Raw genomic sequence first — 22,347 nt, 5'->3', positions numbered from 1 at the left:
TCGGAGCCAGGACCTGAGGGTGGGCTGATTGGAGCACACAGAGTGGGCATAGGGGCACAGGACACAGGGATGTTGGGCAGGACATGGTGAGTGTTCAGAAGTGTGCTGTGCTTGCTCCCTGGGCCTCCTGGGTGCCTCTGCCCACCTCTGCCAGAGTTCTGGTCAGCATAGCAGCTGGGGGCAGGGACTTGATTACAATTCATTACAGCTTTTTAAATTCACATAACAGCATCCCTTCCCCCTTGTCCCAACTCATCCTCCTGCCCTGGATTTGCCTGCTGGGATCCTCCTCTAACTCCACCATGGTCTGGTTTCTCTGGCTGGCCACGCTCACACAGTGTTTTCCTCCACTTTGTCGCAGTGCCAGGGTGTGACTCCTTTTTAAGAATGAATAATACTCCTGTCTGGGGACCTACAGCCCTAGGTATCAGTTTTGATGTTTTCCACCCCTTCGCCATAAACAATGTTGCTATAACAGTTGTGTACAAGGCCATTTCCAACTGTCGTGGGGTCTCTAAGGTATATAAAATTGCTAGATCTTTCCTGTGTTGTTTTGGAGGAAGAGGGGTGAAGGTTACAATGCATCCACGTCCTCGGCAACACTTCTTATTTAAACATGGGGTCTTGCTGAGCATATGGGGTCTTCTTGAGGTTTGGGGGGGGGTCCCCATTCTGCTGTCTGGCTAGGTGTCTAGTCCACCGTCTGGAGAGTGTCCAGTCCTGTCCTGTCCTATGGGGTCCTGTCCTGTCTGCGATGAGTCCCACTCGGCCAAGTGTGTCTGAGACACTGCCCCACCTGACACCCTCGAAATCAGGTGCCCTGGCTTCTGGGTCCTTCAAGCAGAATCTGTGTGTGGGCAATGCATCACCACAAACCCAAGGACTGAGGAGGGGATAGAGCTGGGAAGCAGCTGCCCCTGCCCTGAGGACACACAGCCTCTGTCCAGACTAAAAATAACCACCGGATCCGCTGTAAGCTGATTGCGGCCATCTCAGCTGTGATGTCACACCGCTGGCTAGAGCCACTCCAGGGATGGCACTGTGCAGAGAGTGGCCACCCCTTGTCCACCGGTTCTGGAGGCTGGTATGGGGGTGGGGACTTTTGTGGGCCCCAGTAGATCTGATTCCAGGCAGGGCTTGGGGTGGTGAACAGCCCCTAGGCAGAAGCTCTGTGCCCAGTGGGCCCTGGGAGGGGTCCTGTCCCACTCAGCACCCAGCAAGCACAGGCAGGCAGACATGGCCAAGCTGCCTGCCTTGTCTCTGCTTCTGGTGTTGTGCTGAATCCCTCCTTTGGGTCTAAGAGGACACTGCATTTTCCCCAGCTCCTCAAGCCTCAGGGGCCTGTCCTGCTCACGTCCTGGCTCTGGCCCGGGCTTTATTCTGTGAGTCCCATGGGCACAGAGGGGCTCAGGGATGGCCTCACCTCAGGTGTGATGCTTTTATTCTGCAGATGGAGAAACTAAGGCTAGAAGGAGGTGCAGTGGCCACCTGTGGAGTCCTGTTAAGGCTGCAGAGCCATGGCCCCGGGTTCCCCCTCTGTGAACAACCCCTGGAGCAAGGCTTGGCTTCTCTTTACTGATCAGGCCAATGCCAGTGACATTGCCAGTGCTGGTCTGCTTACGTGCGGGTCCTCAGGGCTGGGACTGGAGCTGCTCTCTGGGAGGCCCTGTGCCATCCCTGTCACCACCGTCCATCCACCCCTGTGATCTCATCCCATCCCCTCCCCGTCAGCCCACCTCCACCCTCACCCATCCCTTCCATCACTTCTGGGGAGTGTGAGCAGGGCTATAAGTCAGTGGAGGCTGCTGGGTGCATGGAGGACCTCAGGCCAGTGCATGGTGCTGTTGCTGGGGTCACAGGGCCAGATGTCTGGTGACCTGCACGCTGTCCTTGGTGACCACATGGGTGGTCAGTCCTTTTCCACCAGGCCCTGCCCTCAGAAAGAGCTAATTGCCACCTAATTGGTGGTTTCCTAGCACAGAAGCCGGAAAGGCTGCAGCAGCCAGGATGAGGTCAGCAGCAGCTGAGAGTCACATGTGGGCACGCGTCCATCTTCCCTGTGGGGTGCAGCAGCTGCTCTGGGTGGGCGTGAGTAGTGACACAGTGCCCATAGGTGCAGCCTGGGCCCCCTGGGAGCAGGCCTGAGCCATGCTAAGAACGCCCTCAAGTGCTGGCTCCCTGGGCCATGTCGCTCTGACCTCAGTAGAGCTTCTGAGGCAGCGTGAGGTCAGGACCCTGCCAGGGTTCAAGGTGAGTGCTGGCCTGTGTCCCAGCACTGATGGGTACAATTGTGTGGAGGAGGAGCTTGCACAGTGCAGGACACCCGGGGCGGGGTGGGGAGGGACAGCACCATCTCCCCTCCATCCATCCTGCCAGACTGCCAGAGTCCTTGCCCCCTGCAGCAGTTGATAGGGACACAGTAACAGAGCCCTGAGGCCCCAGCAAATGGGCAGCAGGACTCTAGGCAGGAGCCCTGCTCTGGGGACAATGATGTGGAGAACCCAGGGCGTGTTCAGGGAGCCTTGTCACTTGGTGCCTGCCAGGACAGCCGCTCACTTCTACTTGTGTACGGAAGCCGGTGCCCCTGGAGATGTCAGCCATAGGGGAGGGGTGGGGTGCAGACCATGGTGATGGCAGTGATGGGGCACAGGGTGGAGGTCACAGGAAGGGAACCAAGGTCGTGGAGCTGGGGTGATGGTGATGGTGGCAGAGGCCACAGGAGCGTGTGGGTGACGGGGACAGGGCAGGGAAGTGGTGGGATGAGCACGTGGGCATGGCAGTGGACACCAGCCCCCTGTCATGAGAGCTTCATGTCACTGGCCTGGCCTGGCTCCCACCATCCTGTGAGGGTGGCTCCATCTCCGTGGTTGCAGAGGGGAACACAGGCAGAGAGCATGGGCCCCTGGCCCTGGTTGTGCCACTGCAAGGCAGGCACTGCAGGGATGGACACTGCTCGCAGGGTCCTGGGGCATCACTGAGCACCAGAGCTAGACCTCCCTGCCTGGTGCTCCTGCCTCATATTGTCTGGGAACTTTGTGGCTGCCCACACCTGGAGCCTCCGCAGTTCCTGGCCTCATGTGGGGTGGGGGAGCTCCCCAAGACGGGTAATGAGGACGAGGAGACTATGCTAGGTGTTGGCCTCGTCCTCTGTGGTCATCAAACAGATGCACTGGGCCTGGCCTGGGGTGGAGGTGGGGCTGGAGCAAGGGCCAGCCAGGCAGTAGATGGCTCCGTGCAGGCAGAAAGGACAGGAACCTGTGTACCTGGGCCCCGGACCAACGGTAGGAGGTGAGCGCTGGGAACACAGAGACATGTGTGGGTGGCCCCAGGTAGACGCGAGGCCAGGCAGCCATCCAGCCTGCAGCTCACAGGCAGTCAAGGAAGCGGACCACCGCCCTGGGCGGGGCCATCAACGGGAAGGCAGGGCCTGTGGCTTCTGAAGGGCTCCAGGGGACGAGGAAGCGAGGGAAGAGGTGTCCAGTCTGCCCCTCTGCCACCTTCTCCACAGTCCCTGGATGGTCCCTGCCTTCCCCGAGGCTGCAGTCTCCGTGTAACCCTAGCCCTTGGAAGGCTGAAGCAGGAAAATCACTTGAGCCTGGGAGTTTGATGCCAGCCTGGGCAGTACAGTGAAACCATTTTTGATCAAATAAAAACATCCCGTTACTATGCTGGCATAAGACAAACATAACCCAGGCTTCTTTGTCCAATTACACTCCTCGTTTTTCTTTTCTCCTTTTGATTTTAAAGTAAACTCCACCTTGAACATGTTCATGCCCCCCAGTGCTGGGCCTGTCAGGGGCCAGGGCTGCCCCTCACTCCACGGGTCCTTGCTCCAGGGGCTGGCCAGGTGCAGGCCAGTGGTGCCCTCGGTCTCCCTGGCCAGGGGCTGGGTGTGTGGTCTTGTGAGTGGCTGGCAGCCAGGCTGGAATGGCAGCAGAACCTGAGTTCCCGGTGCGGGTTCACAGCAGGTCCATGCTGAGCCAGGAGGCAGCACTGTGTCATGAGTGGTGGGTGTGCAGGTGTGAGGGGACTATGAAGAGGATGAGTATTCATGTGCTGTGCCTGAGCGCAGTGGTGAGCATGTGGTGCTGTGTGTGTGAAAGAACGTGTGTGACATGGGTCAGACCCACAAGGTCCCAGGAAGGAGCATTCCCAGGAGCTTCTGGGCCCGGGGGACAGCACTAGAGAGGAAAGGTTGACCAGACACCAAGGCCACACCCGTGAGACACACCAGACACCCAGAAGTGGCTTTGCTAATCCTGGGGGTGGCTCCAAGGCCGTCAAGTAGACAGCTAGGGTTGACCCTCACAGCATAGTTAGGGCACATAGCTACGGTGGGGTGTGCTAGGTGTCCCTGCGCCTGTGCACCCTGGTGCCCCCGCACCTGTACCCTACTGTCTGCCAGAAACACGAGGCGACTGTGGCACTGCCTGCAGAGAGTGATCTTCTGGTCTAGCCTGTGCCCGTGCACGAGCACACATGGGCAGAGGGTGTGTGGCTAGGCATGTGTGTATGTGCCTTTTGTGTATGCAAAGGGAGGGTCTGCAGAACTACTTCCATCTGCACCCAGATGCCAGTAAACTGATATCTGGGCAATGTGGAATACAGAGAGGTCTTGGCAGGCTAGGGCAGGGTGGCGTGGGCAGGTAGGGGGTCTTGGGTTATGGGCCTCTGTGTCCCTTTCTGCCTGTGTCCTGCACACCCTGGGTGGATTTGTTCCACGTACTGCCTGTGACAGGTCCCAGGTCTCTCCAGTGGAGGTTGGCTTAGTGATTGGCAGGCATGGTCTGAGCAGCTGGGGCTGGGGCTACCTGTGGGCAGGACCCAGGGATGCAGGTGGCAGGCGGTGTGGGGTCATGCTGGGCCCCAAAGTGGGCAGGAGCAAAGGCTGGGTACAGACCTGTCTGGGAGAAGGTGGGTGCAGGTGTGCGAGGCTGGGCTCCATGAGGCCTTGGGGGGCTGCTGTGTGAGGCCCCCACAGGCACAGAGCCTGCCCTGTCCACATTCCTGCATGGCAGGCCAAGGTGTGGGTTCTGGGAATGGGTGTCCAGCACACAGAGGGGAGCGCCTGTCCTCAAAGCTCCTCGGTTAGAGAAACTGAGGCCCAGAGTAAGCCAGTGCTCTGCAGGGGGCCACCAGCCCTGTTGTGTCACTTGCCAGTGGCTTATTCTGTTCCCCTGCTGTAGTTGGCTGCTTCGACTGTGGGCCCCAATCTAGAATTGGGCGCCATTTCCAGACAGGCAGCACAGGTCCAGACCAGCATGGGCCCTGTGAGTGGCCCGGGATGCACCAGTGCCCTCGTGCTCACCTGTCCTCAGCCCCATTTCCAATTAGGGTCAGTGTACAGGAGGAGTGCCTGCTCTGGGCCTCCTGGGGGGCGACTTAGGTGCATTCGGACCCCGGTCACATCATTGCCGGCCCCAAGGCCCCTCCGGGCAGCAGGAGACTCCATCCTGCCTGTGTGGGGCCCCATGAGCCACCTCCCCCAGCCCCTGCCCCTCAAGGCACAAGGCATATCAGAGCCGTGTTGGGGGCCCAGGCAACAGGCGGGGTGCACTGGGCAGCCACCAGGAGCCATGGCAGGAGAGGACTGCCCTTCGTGTGGCCGGACTCAGAGAGAGGTCAGCTTGGTGCCATCTGGGAGGCTCTGACTCCTGGTCCAGCGGGAGGGAGGTGGCTCCTGAAGGGGTCCCTAGGGAGGCGGGTTGGGTGATGGGGTCTTGGCTCTCCCTCCTGCCACACTCCAGGGTGTGGCTTCCGGGCTTCCCTCAGCTGCACCCTGCACTGTGGGGCTTGGTGCCCCCCAGGCAGCAGGGAAGGAAGGCAAGGCTCAGCCTGCTTGCCCAGGTCCCACACTGCCCCCATGGCCAGAGCAGGACGACAGACACCTGAGGGCCTCCAGGCACGACCGTGGCCCGGCGCCTCCCCACCTTGGCCCAGGCACGACCAGAACAGACTCCCTCCCTCCCTTCAAAGCTGGCCTTTTTCTTTCTTCCTAGGATTGAACCAGAGGCCTACGCACGCAGCCACCTCCCAGTCCTTTTAGCTCTCATTTAGGAACAGGGCCTTGCTCAGTTGCTGAGAGGGCAGGGCCCCAGGCTGGCTTCCCAGCCCAGCTGGCCTTGTACCCATCCTGGGGGACGACCCCGGACCCGCACTGCCTTCTGGCTCCCACGGGGACCCTGTCCTCTGCCTACCCAGCACACTTAGCCCTGGACTTTGTCCCAACCCCTGCAACTGGACGCCCTCTGCAGATTAGCAGGAGGGCCACCAGGGAGTGCAGAAGTGCAATCAGTTGCCCGTGAGCATAGGGTTCTAGTAGCTGCTTTGTGTGTCCGTGTTTTTTGTGCATTACGAAATTATTTGAAGTTTTTTAAATGGGTTATAAGCAACTTTTGCCTGTTTACCCATTTTTGAAAAATATCTTACTACTTTTAATCCAAAAGTCCACATGAAATTGGCCATTTTAACCATTTTCAACTGTGTGGGTTCAGTACCATCAAGAACATCCACATTGCTGCCATCGCTGGGGTACATGCCTGTAATCCCACCACTTAGGAGGCTGAGACAAGAGGATTGCTGTGAGTTTGACATCAGCCTGGACTACATAGCAAGGGCCTGCCTCAAAAAACCAAGAAAAAGAAAAAAATGTCCGTGGTGGCCATTGTGCAGCCATTGCCATTGTCCACCCACAGAACTTTTCCATTTGCTCGGCTAAAGCTCTGCCCACGAGGTGGTGATTCCACAGACACCATCCAACTCTGTCTCTAGATGTGACTATTTCCGGTGTCTCAAGGAAGTGAGGTGCAGGGTTGGTCCCTTTGAGACTGGCTGTGTCACTCATCAGGACTTCCTTTTCCTTCTGAGGGCTCACTAGTATTCCATTTTGCGTGGCCATGCATGGATGGACACGTGAGTGCCTCCCCTCTGTGGTGAGCAATATTGCTGTGCGTGCACGTGTGGGGACCTCTGTATGCAGCTTCAAGTTCTTCTGGGTCTGGATGCAGGGCTGGTCATGGCTGGGTCATGTGCAGTTCTGTGTGTGACGTTTTGAGGAGCCACACCATCTTCCACACAGCCTCACCACTTCACATCAATACCAGCGGTGCACAGGGCTCGCATACTCACTATCTGACAATGCTTTTCTGTTTTTTTTCTTTTTTTTTTTTTTTTTTTCCGGGTACCGGGGATCAAACTCAGGACCTTGCACTTACAAGGCAGGTGCAGCACTACTGAGCTAAATTCCCAGCCCTGAGAATGCTTTTTAGTTTTAAAACTTCAACATGCACAGCCAGCACACAGGCAGTAAGCCCCCGGAGGGCCCAGGCCAGGTGTGGCCAGCATCCCAGCTTCTCCGGGCCTTCACACCTCTGCCCTCAGCCTAAGATTCTCTTTCTAGTTTTTCAGGTGGAACTTACATAGGTGGAGACCCAAGTCTCAGCTGTGCCGTGTTGATGTGTAGCTACTACACATGACCTTCCCCATGGGGACAGGACACTGGCACCCTCGGGACGCCCTCTGGCTGTTCCCAGGCTACCCCAGGCAGGCATCCGCTTGCCCACCTGGGTTCAGTCTAGAGGCCACGATTCATGGCCTCCTGCCTGTGTCTTCAGCTTGCACAGTGTCTGTGAGGCCAGTATAGTGGCCTCGTGTCACAGGAGCACATCCTTCGTCATTGCCATGTGGGGTTCTGTGATGCACACCGGCTGGCTAGAGGTTATCAAGGCTGCTGTGAATAATCCAGCCATGTATGATCAAGGTCACCTGGGTGTATTTCCACTGAGCAGCGTGGAACTCCTGGGTCCTGGGGCAGCAGTGGGTTTGGGTCAGTCAGTCTCTTACCCAGTGCCACCTTTGTTGCTGGACACCACCGTCTGCCCTCCTTGTCTGGTGGTGTCTCGTGCCCTTTCAAACTCCAGTCATTTGCTCAGAAGCCAGCATGAACTCTGAAGTTTAGGTGCTCAGGAAACTGGGGTGCCTGACAGTGATTCTGCTGTGTGTCTTATTTCTGCCTTCTCTTTCCTCCTCCTCTGTTGTAATGAAAAGTGTTTTCAACCATTGTTTAGCTACACACACGCCCCTGTGTTCTGGTTCTTTGGACCAGAGGTGAGAAATCCTGTTAGGAGCAGAATTATAGGTTGATGGCTTTCTTGTCCCCACCTTCCCCATGTGACCCCTGCCTTCTGCAGCCCCCCTGGGCCTCTACTTCCCGAGGGACGCCTACTGGGAGCGGCTGTACTTGGACCAGCCGGCCCACACACCACTGCTCTATGTGCACGCTCTACAAGACATGCCTGGGGAGGTCCCCCGTTTCCACGTGGGCCAGCACCTCTATGGCGTCTACCACAAGCCACTGCACAAGAACGACTGGATCCGTGTGGAGGACACTGGTCTTCTCTACCTCAACCGAAGCCTGGACCGTGACTCCTGGGAGCAGCTCAGCCTGCGGAGTAAGGATGGCTTGCTGCTTGCCCAGCAAGCTCGGGCAGGGGCTGTGTGGCCCCCAGGCTCCCATTGGGGAGGTCAGGGCAGGGGGTGAGGTGGCACTGGTGTCTGTGTTCAGTAGCCCTTGGGCCTCCTGAAGCTTCTGAACTTGGGGGGCCGTACAATGGTCTGGGTGCTCGCTACAGCAGAACCTGGGGCGAGGGTTTGGAGCTGTAAGAGGGGTTCCAGGGGCTGGAAAAGCCCCTGGGCTTGATTCAACTGGTGCACAGAGCTCACTGCAATGGTAGCAGTCATAGAGAGCTCCTCCCTCCTGCAGGCAAGCACTTGGCCTGGCCCAGGTGTCCCAGAAAGCATGGAGCCTGGGAGACCTGGCCAGAGTCCCAGATGTGGCCTCATGGAACCCAGTCTGGGGAGGGGTGGATCAAGTGCCTCAGGCTCACACCAGCCCCGGTCCAGATCCAGCAGGGGTCACCCAGCAGGGAGAGACATGGAGTGGGCAGCCGGTGGCCGGCGGGTCGTGGAGGAGGTGGCTGGAGGCAGGCTTCGGTTCTAGGCATGCCTGGTTGTGGCCAGGCCTTCCTGAGCCCCATGGGGCCTGCATTTCCTGGGAGGCCTGAGCCAGCAGTGTCTGGACACTGCTGGGCCCCATCAGGACAGGATCTCAGGGTTTGCATGCGGATGTCTGGCCACAGCTGGGGTGGATGGAGCAGGGCAGGCTAGGGAGGAGCAGAGTAAGAAGATCGGGGAGCAGCCAGGGCCCCCAGAGAACCCTATCCCGCTGGACTCTGGCTTCCCTCCTCGTGGTACCTTGGTGGGAGTGCCATGGAGGTGCGCTCCAAGCGCCAGAGGTGTCTGTCCTTGGTGGGTCCCAGGGCAGGTTGAGCACAGGAGCTGGCCCTGGGGAGCCACCCACCACAGGAGGTGGGGACATTGGGAGGCCGGGACCAGGTGAAAACAGGTGGGCATGGTGGGCCGGGTGCTGCAGCCTCAGGGTCCTGCACGGAGCTGGGAGGTGAAGCCAAGGGCTAGATGTGAACCCTGGACCCCAGCCAGCTCGCGCCCATGCCTACCAGACAGGTAAGGCCTTGCCTGGCCTGACTCCTCTCTTCTCTCCCCACAGACGGCGGCTTCCCCCTGCTGACCATCTTCCTGCATGTCTTCCTGTCGTACCCGCCCCTGAGAGAAGGCGAGTGCCACTGGCCGGGGTGCACCCGAGTATATTTCTCCTTCATCAACACCTCCTTCCCTGCCTGCAGCTCCCTTTCACTCCGGGAGATTTGCTTCCCGGAGAACGGGCTGTCCTTCCGCATCCGTGAGAACAGGCCGTCCGGCACCTTCCACCAGTTCCGTCTGCTGCCCGTGCACTTCCTGTGCCCCAACATCAGTGTGGCCTACAGGCTCCTGCAGGGTGAGCAGCTGGTCACTTCTGGATCTACACTGGCCATGTGCTATCCTGAAGCAGAGGCAGTGGTTGGGAAGGTCACAGGCTGGTGTCCTCCAGTCTCTGGGGCCAGTGGCTTCCGAGAGGACAGGGAAGAATGGGGTAGGTGTAGTGGAGACGGAGACACTGATTCAGCCAGGTGGGCAAGGTGGGGGTCCCAGAGCGAACAGCAACTAGGGCAGGTGACAGGGTGGGGCCTCATGTGGCCCAGCTGCTGGGGAGGACTAAGGCTGGGGAGCAGCGTGGCCCTAGGCCTGAGAGTAGCCTTCAGAGCTTTGCACCCTGTGGGCCATGGAAGCCATAGAAGGCTGACTTTACCTTGAAAAGGATCAGCCAGACTCCGGCGCTGGGCGTAGTGTGGGCTTGCAGGTGTGGGTGGAAGCAGGGAGACAGGCTACAAGAGGCCCCTGAGCTGGAGGACGGGGCTGCATGAAGCTGGAAGCCAGCAGGCCTCCGAGAAGCAGGGGACCAGCAGGTTTGATTTCCTCCTGGGCTGGCTGTGGGTGTTGAGCACTGTCCCAAGGATTTTTCTGAGCAGCTAGGGGGACAGCCGCCTCTCCAGAAGCTGGGCCTGGACAGGCCTGGTGTGGGACAGGCTGGTGACCCCAGGGGAATGAGGAGAGAAGGTGGCCAGCTGCCCATGAGGCCACTCAGCTGGTGATGTGGGGCCACACTACTGTGGGTCTATACCAGGCCCACACTCGCCAGCGTGGTGCAGCATGGGTGGAGATTTCCGTAGAGGAAGGAAAGCCTGCACTCACACTCAGCACTCAATCTCCAGCCCAGGCAGGGTACATGTCTTCCAGACAGATGGGGTTTTGCGTGCAGCCATTTCTTGCTAAGAAAAAATGACATGAATTTGTTTAGTATGGTTTTTGTAAGCACACAGAAGAGAGGGAAAGGTGGTATGAGTGACGGGCGTTTCCAGGGTGAATAATTCACAAGTGACTGATACCCCACTGACAGGGCTGTGCTGCCTTCAGTGGGTCCCCTTGCCTGGGTTGCTGCTGGAGGACAAGCTATAGAATGGGCTGGGCCTGTCCCCTCTTATGTCCTGTGAGTCACTGCAGAGTGCATCTCAGTGCCAGGCACTGCTGGGACACCTAGGCCCTGGCGTCTACTAGGGAAACTGAGGCATTGAGGGGCCAGCAGCCAGGCCACGTAAAATAGGGGGTAAAACTTGCCTGGAGTAGGGCTCAGTTGAACGCTTGGTGTCAAAGGCAGGGCTGAGGCTTTAGTTCCCAGGCTTTCCAAGGGAATCAAAGACTGCCTCACGTAAATGCCTGCCGTGGCACCACGGGCTGGCTGTCACCTGCTGTGTCCCCATCCCAGGTGACGGTGGCCCCTTCCGCTGTGCCCCGGACAGCCTGAAGGTGAGCACGCAGCGCGTGCTGGACCGGGAGCACCGGGAGCGCTTTGACCTGGTGGCCACATGCACCATGCGCTCTGGCGCACATGAGGACGAGGTGCGGGAGCCCTTCCTGGTCACAGTGTACGACGAGGACGACTCGGCGCCCAGCGTGTCGGGGGTGGGGGACACGGCCAATGCCGAGGTGGCTTTCCGGCGCAAGGAGGTACGAGTTCGCCCTCCCCTTAGCTGTCCTCGCGGGCCTGGGGAGGGAGCGCCAGCTGCAGAGACCGGAAGGCGCTCGCTGGGGACCTCCCGGGCTATCAACCCACTTCAGGGAGTGGACCAAGTGCTGGGCCTCCAGGCGCTGCAGGAATCTGCGAGGAAAGGGGGTGCTGATGGGCTGAAGAGGAGCTGGGCCTCCTTGGAGAGCAGTGGCCCAGGGCAGCCAGGCAGGACCACAGCTGGGGAGGGGTTGAGGTCAGCCTGGATCCCCTCTGATAGCCCTTCCCTCCCCCACAGGGCACAGTGGTGGCCACACTACGCGTGTTCGACGCGGATGTGGTGCCTGCCTCGTCGGAGCTGGCCCGGCGCTACACTGGCACACTGCTGCCGCGGGATCCCTGGGCGCAGGAGCACTTCCGCCTGGAGCACGTGCCCAATGAGACCCGCGTGGCCGCGGAGGGTGGCGGCACCGTGCGCGCCACAGTGCACGACTTCAGTAAGGGGGGTTGTCTGCCTGCCTGTGACTGCACACACCACACCACACCACACGTGTGCACACCTCACACTATTATGTGTATGCTCGGTACACACTACACCCTGTGCGCATGCAGCAGACTCCTGTGTACACCATACACACAGCACACTGCACATCGCAAACTCCTGTGTGTACACTGCAAATACCACACCCCACTGCATGCTGCTCATGTGTACTCTCATGCACACTGTATGTACATATCACGTACCACATGCCCTACATACCACACACACCCTGTTAACACCTCACACTCCTGTCCACACCCACATCTATGCACACTGTACATATGTATATCACGGAGATCTTCCTCCTAGCACACACCTTACACACACACTTGTGTGCGCGCAAAAGCTGCCCCAATTGAAGCAAGTTCCTGGGGCATGCAGCTCAGCCAGGCAGTCAACATTCCAACGTGGGTACTCATTCCGCTGACCTCAGCCTGTTGTCTGGGACCTACCTGTGTGCACATGTATGTGGAGGCTGTGTCTGGGAGGAGGTGCCAGCAGGGCCCAAGCCTGGGTGTCGTCACCATCATGTCCCCACCCACAGAGCTGGTGCTCAACCAGAGCCTGCCCATCTCCGAGAGCCGAGCCCTGCAGCTGGATGTGCTGGTCAACGACTCCACCTTCCAGGGCCCAGGCTCAGGCGTCCTCCTCCTCCACTTCAACGTGTCAGTGCTGCCCATCCACCTGCGCCTGACCAGCACCTACTCTTTCTCCGTGAGCAGGAAGGCGCACCGTTATGCCCAGGTGAGGGTGGGCCGGTGGGTGTCAAGCAGGTGGGGTGGGTGATGCCCAACTGCCCAAACAGTCTGTGGATGCAGGCGGGGGGACCTTGTTTAGGGCACAGCTTGGGGCTCCTTGAGGCCTCTGTATTTCCCTTCTTCCTTCTTGGTGTCTTTACATCACATTTGGCACTAATGTAAGAGCAATGCCAGGTGCATCTCTGCATGCTGACCTGGAAACATGCCCCCCTGGTAGATTATGGGGTGGAAAGGTGGTTGCAGGACAGGTTTCAAGCCTGGTCTCTGGAGGAGCGAACCTTGCTCAGTCTGTGAGAGTGGAGCATGGTGAGCAGTGGCACCCTCTGGGGGAAGATGGACGCCTTGCTTCTCCTGGCAGGTGCATCTACCAGAGCTTGTGGTGTGCCTGTATTTGTGCTGGAAAAGAAAACAATCAGATGTGGACAAATAAAACCATTAAAGCTGAGGAGGGAGAAGAGCACCCCTTCTACCTCCTCAGCTGAGTGCCCTGGGGCAGTGCACTTCTCAGGCACTTTCTGCACACACATAGTCCCCAGAGTACATCCACCTGCACGGCTTCTCCTTGTGGAGAGGCACGTCCTCTGCAGAATGTCATATTGAGTCAGGCTCCCCTTTGCCCAGTGGTTTGCCAGTTCTCTTGGTTGGTCCTGGCACCAGCCCAGAAGGGACAATCCCTGTGACAGAAGGGACCCATCTCTGTCCCTTGAGTGGGGAGCAGCGTCAGGTATGAGGTGACAAGCAAAGGGGTCTGGTCATCCACGCCATCACACTCCATCCAGCCTCAGATTCTGGCTCCTCACCCCTCCCCAGTTTTTGGCATTGTGAGTTGAAGATGGAGCTAGGACAGCATCCAGTATCCGAGGAGGTGGAATTGGGCATGCTTTTCGGGGACAGCTGAGAGGCTTTTGCTGTAGGCTTAAGCCCAGGGGTGCCTAGCTCTGCATTGGGCCCCTGGTGGAGTCATCTCAGATATGGCTCTGACTCGTGGGCAGCACCTGCCCCACCTTGGGGCTGGAGTTCTTGACTTCACCTGCTGCAGCTATGAGTCTCAAGTGGCCAAGAGGTGCAAAGTCCAGCTGCCCAGCCGTGGGGCCTGGCATCCCCAGAAGGAAAGGTTCCCGTCTTCAGAGTCCTAGGTTGGCGTGGTCCAGGTGACCTCACTGCATTAGTTGCACTGCTGGCAGGCAACAGGGCAGAAGGTTGCCCTCATCTCTGACTCCTGGGAGCAGAGGCAGCAGTGACTTGGTGGCCTGGACAGGGCTGGGATGGGCAGGCAGGTCTGCACCCTGAGGCATGCAGGGAGCTGCTGTCCCTAGGTCATGCAAAGGACACTCTGAGGCCAGTTGAGCCTGCTGACCACCTCATCCCCCAGGTCGGCAAGGTCTGTGTGGAGCACTGCTGGGAACTCAGCGGTGTCCGTGTCCAGTACAAGCTGCAGCCATCTGGTGTCAACTGCAGTGCCCTGGGGGTGCTCAGCTCAGCCAAGGACACCTCAGGGACCCTGTTCGTGAACGACACGGAAGCTTTACAGCGGCCTGAGTGTGATGAGCTGCAGTACACAGTGGTGGCCACCGACCAGGAGACCCACGCTCAGGCCCAGGCTGCACTGCTGGTCACTGTGGAGGGGACATGTGAGTCTGGGGTGAGGGGAATCGCCCACGGTCCCTCCCAGAGCCCAGACCTCCTCCCTGTGCCCAAATCATGATGCTCCCTTGAAGCCTGATGGGAGGCTGGTGGGGAGAGTGTTGCTGTGTGCTGAAATTCTTGTTACCGGGTCAGGGAGTCAGGTACGTGCACCTGCTTCAAGGCTGCTGGGTAAGATGCAGGACCGGGGTTAAACTTGAGTTCTGCAAAATCAAACCACAGTTGATTGATGCAGGCTGTGTCCCTCAAGCCCAAATCCAAGAAGCTTCTCAATCAGGACGTTTTTGGTGGCTGATCTGGTGTACAGGTGGAAAGTCCCACACTTGACCTCATGTCAGGTCACAGAATGCCGTGCACTGAGACTTCAGGGTGGAATCAGGTTGGCTTGGGGCTCCATGACAAATGTGCCGCGAGGCAGAGCAGACTTCCCACTCAGCCTCAGGACACACACTTGACTGTCCCAAGATCGCAATACTAGAACTTCTGTCTCACCCTGCACCCAAGGGACACTCAGTCCGAGGAGACTCAGTGAGATTGCTTGGAAATCGAACCTCGATGCGTCGCATCCGCATTAGGGACTGACATTTGCAGAGCAGACGCCCACCTTTAGCTGAGCTAGGTGTCCCTGGTGTCTGGCCTGACCCTGAGCCAGCTATCCTCAATCCGTCCCTGTCTTCCCTCCCCGGGAGCAGCCCCCACCTGTGGCCCCAGTTCCCCCATCCCACCCAGGTGCTCTGGGTCACCAGGCTCCACCCGGGGACAGCAGGGCCCCTGTGACCCTGGCTTGTCTGCCCCCCAGACGTGGCTGAGGCAGCGGGCTGCCCCCTATCCTGTGCAGTCAGCAAGAGGCACCCGGACTGTGAGGAGTGCGGTGGCCTGGGTGCCCTGTCCGGCCGGTGCGAGTGGCGGCAGGGTGATGGCAAAGGTGGGCCAAGCTGGGGATGGGGAGGGGGCTCCAGACATGGGTCCCACGCCCAGCCCACCTGACCCCAGCCTGCCAGTCCTTGGGTGTCCGTGGACTAGGGAGGCTCTACCACTGGGACCAGAGGGGCCAGGCTGATGCATGGCCCGTGGGGCAGGTCAGAGTCGAGGGTAGACGTGCAGGACAGTGGCTCCCACAGGTGGCCCCAGCTGCCATCCCCACCCCGGTGACCTGCCTGTCCCCGTAGGAGTCCACTGAGGACCCCGCCCGGCCTTCCACAGTGGCCAGGGCTGTGTGGGATTTCTCTTCCTGGGCCTCAGTTTCCCTCTCTAGAGGGGCGCGCTGGGCCCGGAAGGCCATGGGGTGTCTGAGTGGCAGCATCCATGTAGTGACGGCTGTGTCACACTCCAGGGATCTCCAGGAACTTCTCCACCTGCTCCCCCAGCACCAGGACCTGCCCTGATGGCCACTGCGATGTCGTGGAGAACCAGGACCCCCACATCTGCCCCCAGGACTGCTTGCGTAAGCTAAGGATGGCAGGACTGGCAGGGGACCCTGGCTGCATCCGTTTGTAAGGAGCAGGCTGGATGTGGCAGCAGAGCGTGGCTGGGCCCCTGTGCAGCCCTGGGTTCTGTCCCCGGTACAGCCATGGGACCAGATGTCACAGTGGTGAGGCCAAGCCAGGCTCCTCCCACCTTTCACGTGGATAAGGGCCCTGTCCCCGACATGCTGGCCCTGGCACCTGGCCTCACAGCGCTGTGTTCTCCTGCTCCCTGTGGACTACCCCTGCTCTGCTCCCCAGCCCCCCGGGGGTGCTTTCTGGGAATGCGGCAGGGGCCCTAGGCAGTCTGGGTTCCTCCCCAACAGCCAGGAAGTTGGCCTAGGGGGCTTCACAGCAGATCCCCCTGCCCAGGTGAGCAGCTCCTGATGGCCTGCACATCTGGGCATGGGGTGAGAGGAGCCCGCGTGTCCACTGACCCCGGGCTTCAGGCCACCCTGGGTGATGGCTGTGTCTGTCCTCAGGGGGCAGCATTGTTGGAGGGTATGAGCCTGGGGAGCGCCGGGGGATTAGAGCCGGACATGGTACCTGTAGCTGCTTTCCAGAGGAGAAGAAGTGCTTCTGCGAGCCCGAGGACAGCCAGGGTGAGGGCGCAGCTGCTGGGAGGACGAAGGCGGAGGTGCTGAGGCTGCACCCTGCTGAGCCTCAGTTTCCCCATGGGTGCAGCCCGGGAGAGGCTCAGAGGCCTCTCTGAAGTGCCGTCCTCCCCATGTTCTCTGACGAGGGCTGGGGCAGTTCAAGGCTCTTCTCCAACACCTGTCCCTGGCTGGGCCCCATTCCCTGTGCCTGTCCAGCTGTCACCTTCAGGTCCCCATTGGCTAATGTGGGTGGCACAGGCTACAGTGACTGCACGGGGGATGCCTCCTGCCCACCCACTCCCCCGTGCCCAGGGACACTCACAGCGCCTGAGTTACGACGGGGCCCTGGTCCAAGCCTCTGCCTCTGTGTCCTTTGTGGAGGAAATTCCAGGGGCCTCCAGGCTGGGCATCTAACTCCCTGGCAGCCCTGGGTAGCTGGTGCAGGGGGTGTAGCCCCTTCCGTGTGACCTGGGTGGGCCGCCCAGCTGTCTGTGCCCACAGCAGTCAGAAGGAGGCTGCACAGTCTTCAGCGGGGCAGGTCTCCCTGGGGTGCCTCAACGCTGAAGGCTGTCCGCCCACACAGCCCCCCTTTGTGATGACCTATGTCGCACGGTGATCGCAGCAGCTGTGCTCTTCTCCTTCATCGTCTCGGTGCTGCTGTCCACTTTCTGTGTCCACCGCTACCACAAGCATGCACACAAGCCTCCCATCGCGTCCGCAGAGATGACCTTCTGCCGTCCTGCCCAGGCCTTCCCCATCAGCTACTCCTCAGCGGGAGCCCGCCGGCCCTCACTGGACTCCATGGAGAACCAGGTCTCTGTGGACACCGTCAAGATCCAGGTGAGGGTCCCTGGCCCAGGGCTCAGGGACAGCCTGGGCATCCTCGCCAGCTGTGCATCAGGAAGCACCCAAGCCGCCTCCCAGAGGAGATGGGCAGTGCAGGTGGAGTCAGGATGATTCAGGAGGCTGGGGTGTGAGCCGAGAGGGGCCCAGGAGGGTAGGCTGAGCCCCACAGGGAGGGAGCAGAGCTCCAGGGTGGAGTAGGGCCACCATATGGCTGGTCCTGGGTTGGAGGTTGAGCAGAGGAGGTTACATTCTGCACGCTTCAGCCCTTCCAGGGTTTGCTTATGTATCCAGGGGGGGCCTGTTGTGCAGTGGGACACAGGGACCTGAAAACAGTACACTAGCCAGAGCCTGAGCCAGGTGCAGGAACGGTGGTGCAGCGTGGGCCAGATTGGGCTTCCCCAGGACTTGTGGCACCTTTCTCTGCAAGTGTCCACAGGGGGCTGTCACCCTGGATGTTCCCACTCTAGCTGGACATTGTAGACTGGAGGCCTCAGCTGTGGATGCTGTGTAGGTCCCTGGGGCCCAGGATCAGCAGATGGAGCCCTGGATTGCTGGCGGTCGCTGTGAGCATACAGGGATGCATCATAGACCCTGGGCCCCTCGCTAGAGGGACATGGAGCTGAGCCCTGAGCATTCAGGTGTAGGCAGTAGGTGGGCAGAGAGGGTCAGTGTGGGTCCAAGACTTCACTCGGAAGACGAGTTGTCCATCACGGGGCCTTGTTCTTGGTGCAGAAGCGGCCACTGCCCACCCAGGCTCATCCCCCAGGCTCCTCAGTGGCACGCCTCCATCCTCCTCACTTTTCCCCTCTCTCCGCCTTTGTCCCCTCAACCCACATAGGAGGACCCAAAGTGGGAATTCCCTCGAAAGGACCTGGTTCTCGGGAAGACCCTGGGAGAGGGCGAGTTTGGGAAGGTGGTAAAGGCCACGGCCTTCCGCTTGAAGGGCAGAGCTGGCTACACCACAGTGGCCGTGAAGATGCTGAAAGGTAGGCGGAGCTGCAGAGTTTGGCACAGGGCAGCCTTGGCCCTGGAGAGGCAGCAAAACACACGGTGTCCTGGGGTGTAAGTGCTGCGTCTGCCTGTGACAGTTGTCCCCCACTGTCCCATGGAGTCCTGTGAGGAGCCTTTGCCAGGGAGCCTCACAGCCTTCACACCTCCCAGCGGGTGCTCTCCGGCCTTACAGAGGCAGGACAGTGGCAGCCAGGCGTGTGGCCCAGAGCCCTTGTCATGGGGGCAGAGTGGGGGCACCCATCAGGGTGCTTTGGGGGTGTGCCCAGATCCCCAGGCTGCTAGTTCCCCCAGCCCTGGGGGCCACTGTGAGGCCCTCGGGAGATCTGGGCCCTGGGCCCTGAGGGAGATGCGGTGCCAGCCCAGCACAGTGGCAGGGGCTGGGGTGCAGCCTGCTTTCCCAACTGTCTTCCAGAGAATGCATCCCAGAGTGAGCTTCGGGACCTGATGTCCGAGTTCAATCTCCTGAAGCAGGTCAACCACCCGCACGTCATCAGGCTATACGGGGCCTGCAGCCAGGATGGTAAGCAGGCTGGTGCCTCCCCTCCCTGCCCTAGTCACCTCCTTTTGATCCCTGCACCCCCAGGTTTTGTGCCTGTGGTGTTCCCGGGTCCCCAGGGGGTGCCAGTTGTTGACTGAGCTCCAAGGATGGTACTGCTTCCCAGTACCTGCAGGCCCTGGGTGTGCATGGCCTCCAGATGGCCCAACCCAGCCCCGCACGGCAGGACACTGTCACCGTTTCTCATCCGAGAGTACACGTACCATCTCGTCTGTCTTGGTTTCCAACCCTTGGTGCTGCCTGGGACTTTTCCAAGTTGTGTGTGTGTGTGTGTGTGTGTGTGTGTGTGTGTGTGTGTGTACATCCATGTGTGCATGCGTACAGGGAACACAGGGACGGAGCAGCAAGCACCTGATCAGCACCCGGACTGACCTTCCCAGGCCTCCCCACCTCCACTGGGCCTCACAGCCCTGCAGTGGTAGATGAGGACGGGAAGGGTTGGGGCTCCTGTTGGCCAGTCACCGTCCCCTGGAGGGAGCTGGTGCCCACAGTGGTGGGTGTGGGAATTCCAGGCTTGCGCTCCTCAGAGCTGCCCTGGCAGGGCCATGCCAGGATCCTTTTGCCTGCGGGGTGACCACTACCCCGCCTGCCCAAGTGTCCCCACACCCACTGTCCCTGCCCCCAGGCCCGCTCCTCCTCATCGTGGAGTACGCCAAGTATGGGTCCCTGCGGGGTTTCCTCCGGGATAGCCGCAAGGTAGGGCCTGGCTACGTGGGCAATGGAGGCAGCCGAAACTCTGGCACCCTGGACCATCCGGACGAGCGGGCACTGACCATGGGCGACCTGATCTCCTTCGCCTGGCAGATCTCCAGGGGGATGCAGTACCTGGCTGAGATGAAGGTTGGTGCAGGGGTGCACCCCGGCCCTGTCCAGCTGGCCTGCCAGCCACCTGAGGGTCCCTCTCCTTCCCACAGCTTGTGCACCGGGACCTGGCAGCCAGGAACATCCTGGTGGCCGAGGGGCGAAAGATGAAGATCTCAGACTTCGGGCTGTCCCGAGACGTATATGAAGAGGACTCCTACGTGAAGAGGAGCAAGGTACCCCCTACAGAGTGCCCCAGGGAGGTCACAGCAACCCTCAGGTCCTCTAAGAATATTCAGTGGCTTTCCAGGTACTGAACTCTCAAGCCACCTAAATTACCCCATTCTGTCCCCCGCTTGAGTGTGCAGAGACCCCGTTCCTTCTCTTCCTGGGTCCCTGCTCTTCCTGAGGGCTGTCCTCCCTTCCTGAGGCCTTCAGGAGGATGCTTTGCTTGTCATCCCTGGCACTTTACGAGGCTACTTCAGGCCTTGGGAAGGTCATGGCCCCTTGCTGTGGGGCCGTAGCTCAGGGGCTCTGGGGCCCTGACGTCATTCTTTCCTGGGGCAACCACCCTGATCTCTTAGTTTTGTCACCAACTCCACTGCACTCCCAAAGCCTGGTGATGAACCAAATGGGGGGAGTTTGCAACCTTCCAGGGGTCCCAGCAACCAGGCATTCAGGGCTGACCCCGAGGGGAAGGAACAGCACTGGACACAGCTTGGCTCAGCTCTGCCACGAGGGGCGGGAGCCACTGCTGCTGGTTTTGAGGACCCTGTTTACTTTTTCTGGGGGTTTTCAGGGCAACAGAGACCTCAGAACCATTGAAGGGAAAGAGGGGGGCTGCTGCCACTGCAGTGGGGTGTGATACCACCTTCCTGTGACACAGGACGGGGGTCTCCGGCCTCACAGTCCCCTGGGAAGGAGAGGATGTGAACACAGGGTCCTAGAGGATGCATTTGGGAAAGGGGGATTGCAGTAAACGCTGAGGCCTTGAGCCAACTGCCTCTGAGGCTTAGTCGAGGAGGTGGGTGCAGGCTGCACACCTGTAGCCCCCAGGGTGTGCCCTGGAGCCAGTCACCCTGTGTGGCAATGGGCGGCTGCCCAGCTCCCACCAGCGTCCCTGCAGCACCCTGCAGCTCAGGCTGGGGCTCCAGGCCTTGTGGCTGGCCCTGACCCAGAACTCCAGTAGCTGGGACTGCAGAGTCACACGAGTGCCCCCCATAGGGCCGGATTCCTGTCAAGTGGATGGCAATCGAGTCCCTGTTCGACCATATCTACACCACCCAGAGTGACGTGTAAGTGTGGCTGTGGCCATCCAGCTGCAGGGGTGGGGGCCACCGTGTCCTCTGCGTAGCTTGGCTGGTGTAGTGCTGGCCCCTGAGGGGAGGGCACCCAAGAGGGCAGGAGGGCCATCCAGACCCAGCTGACATCTAGTACAGCCACTCTTGGCATTGGTGGCTGGCAGGCCTGGCAGCTGTGGATACCTGGGCCCTAGCAGGTATAGTAGGTAGAGATGTTCACTGTCCCCTTGCTTACCACAGGTGGTCCTTCGGGGTCCTGCTGTGGGAGATTGTGACCCTGGGGGGCAATCCATACCCCGGGATTCCTCCCGAGCGGCTCTTCAACCTCCTGAAGACAGGCCACCGCATGGACAGGCCGGACAACTGCAGTGAAGAGATGTGAGCAAGTTTGCTTCACTAGCCGTGCTCTGCCCCCCACACAGGGCCTCCCACGGGAGGGGACATGGCCACCCCAGCCACCCTCTGTGCCACACACTGGGCCTTCCATGGAGGGGACACAGCCACCCACTTTCTACCCACTCCTGAGCACCCCTGGGCCACCATCCCAGGGAATGCAGAGTGACAGAGCAGAGAGCCCCGTTGGATGGAGGCAGATGCTGGGGTAGCAGCAGGCTGTGGGGCAGTGATTCCAGCGCCCCGCAGGACACATGAGCAGGTGCTGGAGAATACCCAGCCTGAGAGCACCAGAGCTGTCTTCCTTCCCACCAGGCAGTTCAGCCAGGTGGTCCCACATGGTTCCAGAAGGTTCTAAATAGTCCCAGATGGTTCCACATAGTCCCACATGGTCCCAGATGGTTCTAGGAAGCAAGTTGAAAACAGATGAGAAGGGACTGTACAGAGGCAGGGACTTGTGCCACAGTCTGTACGCTGCTTGGGGTGTGGTGCCTGGGCAGCAGCCACAACACCTTAGCATGCTCTGTGCTCTGTGCCTGGACTCCTGTGGAGGGTAGGAACATGCCAGTCGGAGGTGTGACAAGCCACCCACACCTGAAAGTTCAGTCACCTCATCGTGGCACTTCCTGCTCAGCCTGCAGAGCCTGCTGTTCGTGGTGTTTCTGTGAGCAAAGAGAACGTAAACCTTCTGGAGGGAAGGGGAGCTCCACGGTACTGGAGCCCTTGGGTCTGGAGTGAGGCCGCCCCGCAGTCCCTGTGAGCTTGGAGACGGGAGCAAGGCAGCAGAGCTGTGGCTCCTTTGCACTGCAGGCCCTCACCACTGCCTGCCCCACCCCCAGGTACCGCCTCATGCTGCAGTGCTGGAAGCAGGAACCAGACAAGCGGCCCACGTTTGCGGACATCAGCAAAGACCTGGAGAAGATGATGGTCAAGAGCAGAGTGAGTCTCGGCCTCCCCTGGGGCTGCAGTTCTCAGGCCA

The 22,347-nt window shown here is 59.9% G+C and overlaps 1 protein-coding gene across 5 annotated transcripts in view; it reads left to right on the top strand.

The window, feature by feature from the left end:
• The window catches only part of Ret (ret proto-oncogene), a 29,046-nt gene that overhangs the window by 3,968 nt on the left and 2,731 nt on the right, over nt 1–22,347 (top strand). For 2 of the 5 annotated variants that reach the window (XR_002391964.2, XM_021251619.2), the window contains exons 2-19: nt 8,190–8,450; nt 9,566–9,853; nt 11,219–11,460; nt 11,757–11,955; nt 12,544–12,743; nt 14,130–14,388; nt 15,201–15,326; nt 15,735–15,845; nt 16,347–16,466; nt 17,044–17,300; nt 18,145–18,292; nt 18,730–18,837; nt 19,499–19,713; nt 19,788–19,910; nt 20,899–20,969; nt 21,216–21,353; nt 21,926–22,032; nt 22,208–22,307. Coding sequence is in view for 4 of the 5 variants with exons in the window: in XM_021251619.2 (XP_021107278.1) it covers nt 8,190–8,450; nt 9,566–9,853; nt 11,219–11,460; nt 11,757–11,955; nt 12,544–12,743; nt 14,130–14,388; nt 15,201–15,326; nt 15,735–15,845; nt 16,347–16,466; nt 17,044–17,300; nt 18,145–18,292; nt 18,730–18,837; nt 19,499–19,713; nt 19,788–19,910; nt 20,899–20,969; nt 21,216–21,353; nt 21,926–22,032; nt 22,208–22,293 (3,059 nt within the window). In the remaining variant the exon portion in view is untranslated. The other 3 variants (XM_004874093.4, XM_004874095.4, XM_021251621.2) reach the window with 2 other exon arrangements.

Source organism: Heterocephalus glaber, unplaced genomic scaffold, assembly GCF_053883595.1.
Source record: "Heterocephalus glaber isolate CG9 unplaced genomic scaffold, H.glaber_assembly_v1.0 deba00001195, whole genome shotgun sequence".
NCBI classification, from domain to species: Eukaryota; Metazoa; Chordata; class Mammalia; order Rodentia; family Bathyergidae; genus Heterocephalus; species Heterocephalus glaber.
This window is presented reverse-complemented; position numbering and strand designations above follow the sequence as displayed.